Consider the following 14,459-nt stretch of genomic DNA (forward strand, 5'->3'; position numbering starts at 1 on the left):
ATTTAATATGATTTGAAAGATAGAAAGGATATTGAGAGGCTTTGTTCTTTGTTCCTGGAGACAAGGTGCCTGCCTGAGGACTGGCTGTCCCCAGTGACTTCAGCAGGAGTTCTGTGTGCTCAGCAGCTCTGAATATCAGGTAGACCTTGATTAATTCAGATATTGTCCATGCCAAACATAATGCAATTTTGTTTGTAGTGGTCTGAATTTTTATTTTACAGTCATGGTCTATGTTCATTCCTTATCCCAAATACTTTTTATTTGCAACACTTATGACTCCTCCTTTATCTGAATTTGGATGATGATGGTGGGGTTAGGAATTGGGAGAGGAACTTGGATTTATATCCTGTGACAGTCATAATTTACATTAAAATAACTCTTTTATTTAAGCCTATATAAATGTATAGTCCCCTGTCCCATTCAGACAAATGTAAGGCCTACTGTAATAACTATGTTTCAGAAAGAAATATAAAGTGTAACATTATAAGGTTAAAAGTAAAGTTATTAACTTTTCTTTTTCCTTAGCCTTAGTAGCATCTAACTTTAGGCCCAATCCTGCTTGTTGTACTCACCTGAGTAATCCCATTAAAGTCAATAGCACTACTTTCCAGGGCCACCCAGATGGGGGTGGGGGCAAGTGGGGCAATTTGCCCCAGGCCCTGGGCCCCACAGGCCCCCCACAAGAATATAGTATTCTATAATATTGCAACTTTTTTTTATGGAAGGGGCCCCCAAAATTGCTTTGCCCCAGGCCCCCTAAATCATCTGGGCAGCCCTGCTACTTTCATGAATAAGATGAGCAAGCTTTAGTCTTTTAATTTCTGTTCTCAAGAGGGAATTAAGATCATACCTTTGTACCATTTCAGCTACTCTCCAATGCAGCCTCCCCCCTACTTATCTCCCCCCCCTTTTTCTGCACACAATAAAATAAGAGGCTTGGTGTACTTTATTAATCAAGTATGCATCCCTTCAAATTAAACTGTGAGATAAACTCACTATTGTAATATTTCAAGGAGGCTGAGAATAGGTACTAGATTTTCAGCCATTATTCTTATCATAGGTTCTAAGCAGTGAACTCAGAGGCAGTTAATCACTCACATGACTCTTAGATCAGGCTGGTCCTAACATCACAAAGATCTTACTTTTATTACACCAGATTATTAGAGTCGTTAAATATTTACTAAAGGCAGCATCTGAATGGCAAAAATGCTGTGTGGGTCTAATAGTGCTGGGAAACACTGTAATAATGGGAAGTGGTTGTGCATTAAAACAGTATTTGCATTTTACCAGAGCAAATAATCCCATATGATTGAGCCAAAACTCCTCACATTTTCAAATAGCCTGGAAGGAAAGCTGTAGCTCAGGCTATCATAGAGGAACCGGAGACAGCCAGCATCTCCCTGCCACTAGAGGCCTAGCTAAGTGGAAGTAACAATAGGTTATAATAGACGAGGGGACTTCGGCCACTCCCTTTTACAATCTTCCAGTGGAATGAATGGAATATAAATACCAGCCAATGGCAGGCCAGCTCCTGCTGTATATAAAACTGGTGAGGTTGTGGGGGTGAGACTCTACTTCATATAGGTCGTGCTCTGATAGCTTGGAGTGTAAGAGCAGGAACAGGAGCTGTTTCTGTGGTGCCCGGTAAGTGCTGGGGGACCTGACTGGCAATACTAAAAATTGGAGGATGATCCATTTGGCCTGTTTTAGACAGTTTGATTTAAAATTACTATTTCGAGGCACAAAAAAAAAGCACCCAAAATTGTAATCCGAAGGGTCTACATTGTATTGCAGCTAAATGTATTGTGTTAGTGCTGGCTACCAAAGGGTCCGGAGTGTGTCTCCGGACCCTGAAAAAAGGAGGGGAGGCATTGCGGGGGGTGGTTATAGCTAAAGGGAGAGATGGAAACAGATTATAATATGGACGCCCAGAATGCAACCTAGGAAAAACCAATTAAATCCCAGCTCCATGCAGGCACTAGAGGGTTTGTTAAACTGGATCGGCTCTAAGTTTAAAGCCAGGTTAAGTCGCTATTTAGCAGGGTATTTACATAGATATTCCCCCCCCCCCCCTACTCGGACGCGTTTGTTACATAATGGCTCGGTGTAGGTGATTGTTTAACCCCGTCCCCAAAGTGGGTGGGCAGTGCACTGGGATGGGCGAGCTGTCCCCAGCGGAGCTCCCGCAGGGATGGGAGGGGGTCGGGCTCTCCAGAGCTTGTGCTAGGTGTTTGGGATCTTTGCCCCCGAGGCTGGGGGAAGCCGGAGGAATTTCTCTTCCCTAGTCCTCACCTTCTCCCCTCCGGAGCTGGCTGATCTGCTGCAGCCGGACGCTCCCTACGGGATTTGGTTGCGGTTGCAGCTGGGTCCCGGCTCCCCGCGGTGGTTCCGAGCTGCGCCCAGCGAGCCCGGGGGCTGCGTTCCTGCAGGTGGGGCGAGGTTGCATCGTCCTTCTGGCCCCGGTGGCTGAGCCTAGGGGGAGGCGCTGCATTACCCTCCCTCTCCTGGCGAGGGGGGCGCTTGCATTGCATTGCACGCTCCCTGCAGGTGCTGGCTCCTGGGGAACGCTTGCCGTGCTCGACCCACTGCCTCTCAGGCGCGGGCAGGTGCCGCATCACCCCTCCTCCCCCAAGCCCCGGCTTGCCTGGGGCCGGAGGGAGATAACCTGGCCGGGTCGGGAGCGCCGTAGGTCTCCTGGCTGGCAAACCATGCGCCTTGCTGCAGCCCCCTGCCGAGGGCGTGGGTGGCCCGGCGCCCCCTGCAGAGCCCGCAACCTCTGCTGACGGGGGGGGCAGGTGTGGGAGCAGCTGGGCCTCCCGGCTCTGCAGCTACCGCGGGTTCTCCCTCCTCTGAAGTGGCCCTGCTCTGGCAGGGCCGGGAAAGAGCTCTCAGCAGGGGGGCTGGCCACTGCCTAAAGCCCTGGATTGGGGGGGACATGGCACTTTTCCCACCGACTTGCTGTGCGACCTGGGGAAAGTTCCCCACCCCGGCTCTGCACCCTCCCCCTGTGTAGAAGGGGGTAGCCCTGCCCACAAGGTGCCCTTGTTAGCAGTTTGTGGAAGGTGCCTTAGAGATCAGGCGGTTAACTGGGCCGCAGGCAGGTGGAGTACGTGCCAAGGTGACCTTGCTGCATGCCATGGCGTCCTTCCAGAGCCTGCCTGGAAGGGCGTGCCAAGCACTGAAGGTGAAGTTTCCCCTTTCTTCTCCCCTAGCACCTTGCAGTCAGGCATCAGTCATGCCCTTCTCAAACAGCCACAACCTCCTGAAGATGAAGTACTCTGCTGTGGATGAGTTCCCAGACCTGAGTGTTCACAACAATTACATGGCCAAGGCGCTGACCCTGGACCTGTACAAGAAGTTGAGGGACAAACAGACTCCCAGTGGATTTACCCTGGATGATGTCATCCAAACTGGGGTTGACAACCCAGGTAAAGGAGAGAGCCCCTTGATCCACAACCATCTGTTCTCCCTCATTAAAGGAAGTGCGTCTTGATAGCAGCACCAAAGTTCCTAGAGCTGTCAGTCTCCCAAGCAGTGAGTCCTGGCCCAAAAGCCCTGCCTGCTAAGCGTTCAAGGTGGCCTTATCCCATTGAGCAATGCAGAGAACACTATAAATGCATGCTGTGTTCTGATAGACCAAACATTCAAATTATGTAACTGCTCTGCTAAATGCTTTAATCTGAAACAAAATCTGACTAAGTGAAACTTATCTATAAACACCATGACTAAAAATTTGACATTCAGGGCTTACCTGGCTGCTTTGATCTCTCCTATTCCAAACTGGCTATGTGAAGTTCTGTGGCACTTCTTTTGAAAAAAAGGGGGAGCAGATTTATTAATGTGTTAACATTCCAGTATTTATTTTTACTCTAGCAATATCAAAATGGCCCAACTAAATAATCAGAGACTGCCTCCTGATGAGGAGTACCCGGACCTGAGCGCCCACAACAACCACATGGCCAAGGTGCTAACCCTGGACTTGTACAAGAAACTGAGAGACAGAGTTACACCCAGTGGCTTCACCCTGGATGATGTCATTCAGACTGGGGTTGATAATCCTGGTAAAATGCATTGAGAATATTCTATGTGAACCACCTGAAATAAGTGATGCATATGGTGACTATAAGTTTGTGGAGGTGACTCTTGTGAGCAAACTACAACAATGCAACTCCATCAGTAGCAGTCTGAACCAAAAATCAAGTTGTCCATGAAGTCCAAGCCCAGTGTATTATAATGGCTGCAATATCTGAGCTGCCTGAGCATAAAATATCTGATTAAACTATGAACAAAAACCTTGCCCTGAACTAGATTCACTTGTCCAAACATGGATTGTTGGCAACAGTTAGGGGTTTTCAGTAACTTTACATTTCATTAGCTGGATGAAATGTGAAGTGTCTAAGATTGGTCTTCAGCTGGTTCTTGTCTTGTGTATGTAGGAATGTATTCCCAAGTGACTAGACCTACCATTATAAGGACAAACTTATCTGGTTAATGCTGTTCTGGGATACAGTCAAACATCACCCAAATCTGGCTCTTGCAATTCTATTACCACTCTAGGCCATCCCTTCATTATGACAGTAGGATGCGTAGCTGGTGATGAAGAATCCTATGAAGTGTTTAAGGCACTCTTTGACCCAATTATCCAGGACCGACATGGAGGCTACAAACCAACTGACCAACACAAGACTGACTTGAATCCTGATCACCTACAGGTATAGAGTCTTTTGCCAGATGTCTGACTACTGCTGAAAGTATAGAAAAGCCTGGGCAAAATTAAGTGCAGTTGCTTGTCCCTGTCAATCAGAATCTGTTCCTGTGACTTGAGTGACCACCTGCTAGAATCTGTTAGACTCCAGAGAGCAATAGCTAGGAATACTTCTCTCAGTAAGGACTCTTCTCCATGGGCTGGGTGGAACCACTTTTGAAGGACAGAAGTACTGTAGTCATAACTGACCTGAGATACTGCTGTGACTTGGGGCTTGCCTGTGCTACTGCGTGGGGTCGATCTAAGATACGCAACTTCAGCTACGTGAATAGTGTAGCTGAAGTTGACATACAGTAGACCCTTGCTAGAATGCGTGTCTTTTAGTGTGAATTCAGTTATGGCACGGGACTGCATGGATCCCAAATTTAATTACCTTCATTGGAATCCATGGTAACACAGGATCATGCATAGATCCAAAACCCCATGTTCTAGCGGGGATCTGGTGTACTTAGACTTACTTACCACAGTGTCTTCACGGCAGTAAATTGACAGCTGATGCTCTCCAGTTGACTCTGCTTGTGCTTCTGTCAACTCCAGTACTCCCCTAGAACGAGAAGAGCTCTCAGCAGTCAATTTATCATATCTATACAAGACATGATAAATTGACATCACCCTCCCTCCCTCTCCCTGCTGGATTGATTGCTGCCTGCCAATCTGGTGGGTAGGGTAGACAAACCCTTAGCCCACTCTGCTCTGTGGAACAATTACTCTTGTCTCAGCTGTGTGGGCTTCAACATCTACATTTGTATTCTACTTCTGGGGCAGCCCTGTCTCACCCTGGAGGATCCTTAAGGATTATTGTCTAGCCTAGGTCCTTGTACACAAACCACTTGAGCTGTTGAAGTCACTACTATGTCATATCCATTCCCAAGTTTAAGTTCAGGATCTCTCCCTGCTTTTCCAATTCTTTATTCTAGAAATATTAAACTACTGGGAATCCCTAACGTGTGAACTATTTATAGCTGAAGTAGATTTTTAAAGTTGAATGGGAGGACTCTTAACTGTAACAACCTGAGTTCATAACTGTTTGCCATCTACAAGAGTTGACAAGCATCTAAACACAAGGAGCTGCATTATTTAGAGCCCACTTCTGCAGGGGAAATAAAACCCCAAACTTGCGCGTAGGTAAACACAGATCTAAAATTCTGTTAATGAGTTGATCTTTTCCAACTCTTAGTAGAGGAAAGCAGCTCTAATGTATTGAGGGCACTGACATGAGGATTGTATGCACACAGTACACTAGCTTATCCACTTAAAAATATGAGATAGTAACACAGTGGCTTGTGTTTGAGTTAATGCTAAAGCCTATTCAAATACTGAAGGCTTTGGGGTCAAATTGTGCTCTGGAACTAATAGGGGCTGTACATAATTCAGGGCAGAACTTGGTGGCATGGTTGCACTTCTCAATCTCTTAAAGGGTGGTGATGACCTGGACCCAAACTACGTGCTAAGCTCCCGTGTCAGAACTGGTAGGAGCATCCGTGGATTCTGTCTTCCCCCTCATTGTAGCAGAGGAGAGAGACGGGCTATTGAGAAGCTTTCTGTTGAAGGTAAAATGAAAGTTCTGATATTATGGACTGACTTTTAATGTTTATCAAACTGAGGCTGATAACTGAGGGGGCAGAATATCTTTGCCTACCTCTTAAACTGCAAAAATCTCTCCAATATTACTTCTGCTTTTGGTGCCCTAGGAATCTGTCAAATTACCACACGTAGCTGGAAGGCTAACCTGATTAGTTTATTTCTCAACTGGAAGTGAATTGGAAGCAAGTAGAGGGCAACTGGATTGTATTAAGTAATGAGATTGTGATCTTGAAGGCCTTACTGTCTGTGTGGGATAGCAAGTGAGCATGCACTCCACTACAGCAGGTGTTAGACCTTTCAAATCCAGTGACGTATTGTAACACTCAAGCTCTTAACTGCAACTCTTGCCACCTAGCTTTCCACTAAGAGGACACTGGGAGTGGGCTGTGGGTTTCAGCAGGATGTATTTTAGCTGACTGTTGTACAGTAGTAATGCTGTCCTCTGTACAGAGACCACTCTGCTCAGGACTCCTCAATACAGAAAATGTTACACTAACCTCTAAATGACTAAAGTGGCCTTGCTTATTCATGTACTATTAAAATAGCTTATTCCACTTCTGGCTAGCAATATAGGTCCTCAGAAAACAAATGGTCTTTAAAGAAATAAAGGCTACAGTAACTCCCAACAATATGCAGCAGCCTGATCAATCCTTCAAAGCTGAAAGAACCAAACACTGCACTGTCCTTACAGTAAGGGGAGGAAGGAAACACAACCGATCAGTTTCAGAAATCCCACTATGCTTGTGCATCTAGTCTCTCAATTGCTGGGAACATATCAAAATACCACCTAGCATCCTATTTGTGTACTAAACACGAATCTTGCTTTCAGCCCTGGCTAGCCTGGAAGGTGACCTTAATGGAAAGTACTATGCTTTGAAAAACATGACTGATGCGGAGCAGCAGCAGCTGATCGATGATCACTTCCTATTTGATAAACCAGTTTCTCCTCTCCTGTTGGCTTCTGGAATGGCACGAGACTGGCCTGATGGCAGAGGTATTTGGTGAGTATATGCAATGGAAACCAGAATCCTTTAAACATGTCTGCAGTGGGTACCACACAGACATCTGTGGTCCTGAATAAACTAGCTGAATGAAACATTAGCTTCTGTATACTAGTGTTCACTTGGCAGCAACTTGCATTCTGTCTTTGCTTTCTAAAAGTGGCATTTGAATCTGTTCTCACTTAAATTCGAGCTTTAATATCTGCTTCAGTGGGCCACAAGATCAAGCCCATAAGTTTAAGAAGCCCTCAAACTTAAAGTTCAGCCCCATTGGCATGTCTGTGGCTCTCTGCCTCTTTACTAGGGATTTAAGAATTGCACCACTGCAGTAATAATTCATTTAAGGGAGGCAGCTTAAAATCAGTTAATGGTGAACTAGTGGCACTGTCACTATGATTAACTCAACTGAGCCTTTGGGGGTTTAAAAAAAAAACTGCAGTAAAAATGGCTTCACTGAAGACACATTGCAGGAAGAGCAATGCCTTCTGCAGCAATATCAGCAAAGCAAACCTAAAAGGGTACTAGTGCCTATGTCTTTCTGCTTATGGTAAGGGGAAGTCCTGGCCTCTTATGTGGCTTTTTTTTTTTTTTTTGCACTGGAAACATCAGGCCTTTGCTTTTCTGTCTAGAAAGTTAGCAGTATGTCTTGACACAGGAACAAGTAAAGGGAAGGAGTTAATTTGTCAGACCTCTAACACCCAACTAGTGGAAGAAAAAATGTTGTTCTCCTCTGCGCTGAAGGTTGAACTCCTGTGACTGTTCCCATCCCAGGTGAACAAGAGTCACTAAAAGCTTCTTGCTACACTCAATAGAATCCTTTCAGTCTCTCATGCAGTAGTGGGATCTTGAACATGTTTGGTTTTGTAGGTCACCTTTCCAAGATAACTTAACTTATCACCTGCCTGCAAGAGATACCAACACTAGATAGCTTTGTCGACTGAGCCATGACCCTAAAACCTTAGTCTCTGATTAAATGGAAGCTTTTAACATTCTATGTAACCTTCATCTTGACAGCTAACTAATTCAGTACCCAGCTTGATTGCTGTCAGGACTTGCTGCTTATCAGTATTGCGCTAAGAATTTTTTAATCTGGCAGCAGCAACTAAAATCCAAAGGCAAGGGCAGATGGACCAATGGGTTACCAGGCTTGCAGCATTCTTTCTTCTAAACTGCAGCTTAAAACAAATATCCAACATTTTGTTTCTTGAATCTACTCATATGCTGAGTCATTGCTGCATGTAAGGTAACTTAATTGACCTTGATAAGACAGTTAGGTTGCACATAATGTTTCCCTGCATACCGTAGATGGTGTGAGATAGTCAAGATTCAGACTTCTGCCATCTTGGGGATATTTGCTAATGTATTTCACCTCGTACACTGCCCCAAAGTGACCCTTCATGGAACAAAGGGACTGAATCTTTCTGTCCCAGAGGTACTTGCAAATTTAATTTAAGACCTGACTTGGCATCAAGGTTGAGCAGTAAGATCACAGGAAAGGATGCACAGGATGTAGCCAAGGCTATAGTCCAAGACTTAAGTCATGTCTAAGCAGGGTAGAAGAGGAGTCCAATAACAACTATTCAGATTTTAAGGGCAGAAAAAGCTGAATTGCTTCAGTGTTTTGGGAAGGTCTCACTATGGAGTTGACCCTTTAACCTACAAGAGGATTCAGAGTTGAAACTAAATCTACTGTAACTGTCATGCAAGAGTAAATGACACTAAAGTCTGTGTATCTTCAGTACAACATGAGGTCTTCAGATAAGAGATGGACTGATTTAGACTTTAACCCATTGTAGATTTACTCCCTTGGATTGCCACCTGGAAAACTCCACTCCAAAGGGAGAAATAAGTTGTTTGGCTTCTGTCTTCTAGGCACAATGACAACAAGACCTTCCTTGTCTGGATCAATGAGGAGGATCACCTTAGAGTTATCTCCATGCAGAAAGGTGGCAACATGAGGGAAGTGTTCACCCGCTTCTGTACTGGGCTAACAAAGGTGAAGTTAACATGTGTAACAAGAAGCCTAAAGAGAATTGCTCTTGCCTTAAATGGTGCAGGACTTGATGCAGTGCTCCCAGTGCTGACTTAAAACAGGCTCTAAAAATGTACTGCTACTGTGTGGCATGGAATCTCAGTGCAAACACAAGTCCTGTATTGTGCTTGTGTAAACATCTGACAATGTAGCTTAGGCATCTGGTAGCATCTTAGTGTATCTTTCCACAAGTAAATTCCAGGGGTGTATGGGCTCAAACACTTACTCTGAGAAAGTAGGTTATTCTTATGAAGTCTAGAGGAAGGTCCTCTAATGTCCTGATTTGGCTTCCTCCTCTTAAGTGGGGTTTAATTAAAACATAATATGAACTACCTATCACTGCCTACAGACAAATAGAACATATCTTGAGACTCAGTAAATTTGTAGTGATGCTACACTACACAAAGTACCTTAGCTAGAACACTAGTGTGTGAAGGAAGTAAAACCAGCACTTTCTCCCCACATCCATCCATGCAAAGAGGAACAAACTCCACTAAATCAAGCTTGGCAACACATCACTAAATATCCACTCTTCCCACAAGCCTGTATCGACAGATGAGCTTAGATGGTACCCTGAAAGCCACTAAATATAGACTAGTTCAGACACTGGGGAACAAAGTAAGTTCTAAACATCTGTTTGGGGGAGGGGGGGAATGCCCTGCTGGTTGTCCCCACTTCTAAATCCAGGGGGCTTTAGCTTCAGAGGCTCCACTGATAGCAGCTGTTCAGCTCAGGTCATGCTACTATCTGGGGAGGGGTGGTGAATCAGGGAGCTAGATACATGAATGAGACTGTAAATAGTCATCCAGTCTCAAATTCTCAAACCTTTAGAGGAGGAACAGACCAGGCAGTCTCTCTAAAAGGCTTTTTTCTCTCTAGATTGAAACTCTCTTTAAGACCAAAAACTATGAGTTCATGTGGAATCCACACCTTGGCTACATCCTGACGTGCCCATCCAACCTTGGGACAGGTCTCCGTGGTGGTGTACACATCAAACTACCTAACCTTAGCAAGCATGAGAAGTTTGGAGAAATCCTCAAGAGGCTGAGGCTGCAGAAGCGAGGCACAGGTGAGAAATGGAATGCAGCTCTGCATTCCCACTTCTTTAAATACTCTGCTATTGGCAAGAGTAGTTTTGGGGCCTGGGTTACCCAGAGGCAGTGTCTAGAAGATTAATTCCCAGCTCATACAGTCAGGGCCATCCCTAGAGGGGGTGCAGGGCTTGGGACAAATCAGCCTCCCTGCTAGTTTCCTTGCCATCTGCCCTGCCTTGCCACCGCTCACCACATCACCAACCCCTGCCTGCCCACCAGTCTCCTGTCCATCTGGTACACTTCTTCTCTGCCCCCCCCATCTACCTGACCACCACTCTCCTCCTTGCTGCCTGCCTCCTCACCCCTTTCCTGTCTGCTCACCTCGTTCACCTCCTCACCCTACTCACTTGCCTGCCAGCTTCCCTCCTCACTTGAATATCTGATTGGGGTGCCATTTGTCCATACATAGGTTGGGATGCAGGACGAAGGGCTTTTTTATCAAAGCACAGGGCCCCAAAAAGCATGGGGGCCCAGGGCAGTTGCCCCAATTCACCCTACCCAAGGGATGGCTCTGCATACAGTAGAAGGACAGTACTCCAGGGTGACCTTAAAAAATGGTATGGAGGCAAATGGGATAGAGGTCAACAGAACTGCACTACAGCATTCTGTTAGTAGCACCATGTCCATGTCCAAATCATCCCCTTCCATCTATGGAATAGACAGCTTGCTCACAGAGTGCCCACAGCTACAGTCATGGCTAAGGAAAGTGTGTCAGTATATCACAACACTCTAAAAGCATCAAGTTACCTGACGTCTGTCCAGTAGAATACTATACCAATGATGCAGATATTCCTAGGCACAGAGGCTGAGTTACTTGCCAAGGGTCACTCAAACTGATAAAGCCAGGAGTGGGAGAGTCCTGTCTGCTAGAACTTGTACTGCACTATTAACTCAGCAGCAAACTGGAAGTATCTTTCTGTTCAAGCCATGTCATTCCGTCTCCCTGCCCATAACCAGGTATGAATCCAGCAAGGGAAACAATTTTGCTCCAAGTGAACTCTTGCTAGGTTGTCTCTCCAGCAATACACACAAGATGTGAAGGTCTTCATAACTCTAAACTGCATCTCCTCTTTCTTCAGGGGGTGTGGATACTGCTGCTGTTGGAGGAGTGTTTGATGTCTCCAATGCTGACCGGCTTGGCTTCTCTGAGGTAGAGCTGGTGCAGATGGTGGTTGATGGTGTGAAGCTACTGATTGAAATGGAAAAACGCCTTGAAAAAGGCCAGTCCATTGATGACCTCATACCAGCTCAAAAATGAAAGCACTTTAATTCCATGCTTCCTAACTTATTGGATGAATAATAAAGATCACTCCAATCAAAAACCCACTAGTAACACTGTAGAAAAGTCTTCCATCCATCTGTGTTAGAGTTTATTTTTTTGATGGCTGAGATGTTGCTGAAAAACTGAAATAAACTATTGTTTTGGCCTGACAAATGTGTTCTAGTATTCAGACAGGTTTGTTTAACTAATCTAGCATGGCAGTACAAGGCAGAGGGCCATTTGGCTGTTTCTTCCAGCTGTTTGGGCAGGCAGGACTTAGTGTTGTAGTAACATCCTAGCTGTGCTGCTTAAATCTAAAAAATGAATTCTGAAATTGATACACCCAGTTGCAATTCTAGGGGAACGGTCTTTCCACCATTTGTGGTGTTAATTGTTGCTGTAACTCTTTTTATCCTGTTGTGTGAACATTTGTTCTTTATGCCACTTTTCAGTTAAAATCTCCTGTGAAAAGTGCCACATCTTTAAGACTTGAGCATGTGCAGTCAGCTCTTGAATTCACTTGCTGTATTGCTGGTAAATTCTTTCAGAATCTTGACAGTGGTAAACTGACCTGTGGCTTGTCATACCAGGGCCACCTGACTGTTAAAGGGACTGATTGCAGTCAGAAAGATGTGCAGCCAATATGTTGCTTCTCATGGCTTAAAGCTTGCTGTAATAGATCTACTGATGTCTAGGTCAGTAGGAATTGAAACTAAGGAATTAATGTTCTCTAAGACAACAGATAATAGGAGAGCTAGTGTAATGAAGGGCTCCAAATTTAGTCCCCTGTGTTACCACCTTCTCCCCCACCCCCTGTTCTTCATTTGAAGGGTTAATCCATCTCATAATGAAGGAATCATAGAATATCAGGGCTGGAAGGGACCTCAGGAGGTCATCTAGTCTCACCCCCTGGTCAAAGCAGGACCAATCCCCAGACAGATTTTTACCCCAGTTCCCTAAATGGCTTTCTCAAGGCTTGAGCTCATTATCCTGGGCTTAGCAGGCCAATGTGCAAACCACTGAGCTATCCCTCCCCATGCTAAAGGAGTAACCAAAACCTGCCTTAACTACATTACTTAGGTACTTTTCCAAAAACATGTTTAAACTCAGAGAAAGTATTTATGCACCTGACTTCTCCTACCCAAACTACTGAGAGACATGGCAAACAGAAGAGAGATGCTGACTCAAGTGTCAGAGGCTCGTTCATACTGCCTGCTCTGGAGTCTTTGCCTGCTCTGGAGTCTTTCCCTGTTCTTACACAGAGCTCTCAGCTAAGAACTAACAAGGAGATTGGGCTTCAGTCAGCTTCCTGGGCCTGAAACAAATCAATAGGCCAGACTAAAACCATCTAGTCTAGCTGGAGCCTGACACAGCTTGTTGGTTCCACAACCTTTCTCAAGCTGTGGGTGAAAGCATATTGTATATGGTAGCAACTGAGTCTCTCCTGCTATAGAATTACTATAATCAACTTGCATTTATAATTACTCATACAAGCAATTATCCCAGAGATGATGGTAGTAGGGTTGGTACTGGCCCTGCAAACAATTGCTTCCCAGAGCTCAAATACAACCACCAGAGTATGAGCTCATAGCTGTACTCCCTTCTAAACCAACCATTGTATAGAGGAGGCAGGCTGATAGCTTGGGCATGCAAAATTGTGCTTCACAAAGTGCAGTATACATGGTTTTAGATCACTCGTGTTGCTGATTTAATCTTTACCTTGCTCTATCTTTAAATGTCATAAACAGAACTTCAGTCTCACACTAGAATAAGCTAAGATGCTAATCAGTGTAAATCTCAGTAGAGGAAGGCTGAGCGGCTTTCTTATTAGACCATCTCTACATTACAAAATTGTTGACCTAACTTATGGCAGCACACAGCCATTGCAGTTATTCAATCATTTGTGTGTGTGCGCGTACACTTGGCTTCTTGTGTCAGCAATACACATCCTCACTAGGAGCACTTGTATCAGTTCTGTTGTCAGCAGGGTGGGGCATTGTGGGATGCCCTCTGAAAGCCAATAACAGTCAAAGTTGTGCCACATCTGGACTGCCAGATGCTTTTGACTAGACCAAATCTTTTTAATTTTTGCTGGAGTCTAGACTTTGATTATACCTTGGCCAAGAAATTTGGACCTTGACAGAAAATCAACTATTCCTGGTCTACACTGACACTGCATCAACCTAATTACATCAAATGTGACTTTCCGCTGCTTGGGGAGGTGATATTACTAAATAGACAGAGAGGCACTTAAGCTATTGGGAGGCAGATTTGAGTGAAGCTATTTCCACAGCTAGGCTGATGCAAGGTGGCTCACATCAACCTAACACTGTAGTGTGGACCAGGCTTTAGATGTGGTATTTCTTTATTGTTTCAACATGGTTAAAATGCAGTGCTGTAGATGTGGGGGAGCTTCTTCACAAGAGGCTTGCTGCTATGTGCAAAGTGTAACATTTACATGTTGGAAGCATTCAGAAAAAGAATGTTTTCTTTACAAGGCTCTAGAAGAGGAGGAGGAGATACGGTAAAACCCACCTGCTATTTCTGTACATACTTGGGATACGTCTGACTTCTGTCCACTTCATGATTCCACACATACTTGGTAGGTGGTTGGAATCTCATCTAACAGGCATGGAGTTTTAATTTAATAGTGCCTGTCAGCACTCCACACAACAGCATTGCTGCAATCATTGCTAATGTAAATCTTGTTATAGCACCTTCA

At 44.9% G+C, this 14,459-nt stretch overlaps 1 protein-coding gene across 2 annotated transcripts; it reads left to right on the forward strand.

The window, feature by feature from the left end:
- Positions 1–1,545: 1,545 nt before the first annotated feature.
- Positions 1,546–11,915, forward strand: CKB (creatine kinase B). Of its 2 annotated transcripts, none has more exons than XM_030558677.1 (8): positions 1,546–1,644; positions 3,213–3,428; positions 4,558–4,712; positions 6,183–6,315; positions 7,179–7,350; positions 9,223–9,346; positions 10,262–10,451; positions 11,556–11,915. In XM_030558677.1, exons 2-8 carry the CDS (start codon positions 3,236–3,238, stop codon positions 11,732–11,734), a joined length of 1,146 nt encoding a protein of 381 aa, XP_030414537.1. In that variant the 5' UTR covers positions 1,546–1,644; positions 3,213–3,235; the 3' UTR covers positions 11,735–11,915. The 2 variants fall into 2 exon arrangements, with proteins under 2 accessions (XP_030414537.1, XP_030414538.1); XM_030558678.1 differs by lacking the exon at positions 3,213–3,428 and adding an exon at positions 3,874–4,061 and having other exon boundaries at positions 1,549–1,644.
- Positions 11,916–14,459: the final 2,544 nt, after the last annotated feature.

Source organism: Gopherus evgoodei, chromosome 4, assembly GCF_007399415.2.
Source record: "Gopherus evgoodei ecotype Sinaloan lineage chromosome 4, rGopEvg1_v1.p, whole genome shotgun sequence".
Classification (NCBI taxonomy): domain Eukaryota; kingdom Metazoa; phylum Chordata; order Testudines; family Testudinidae; genus Gopherus; species Gopherus evgoodei.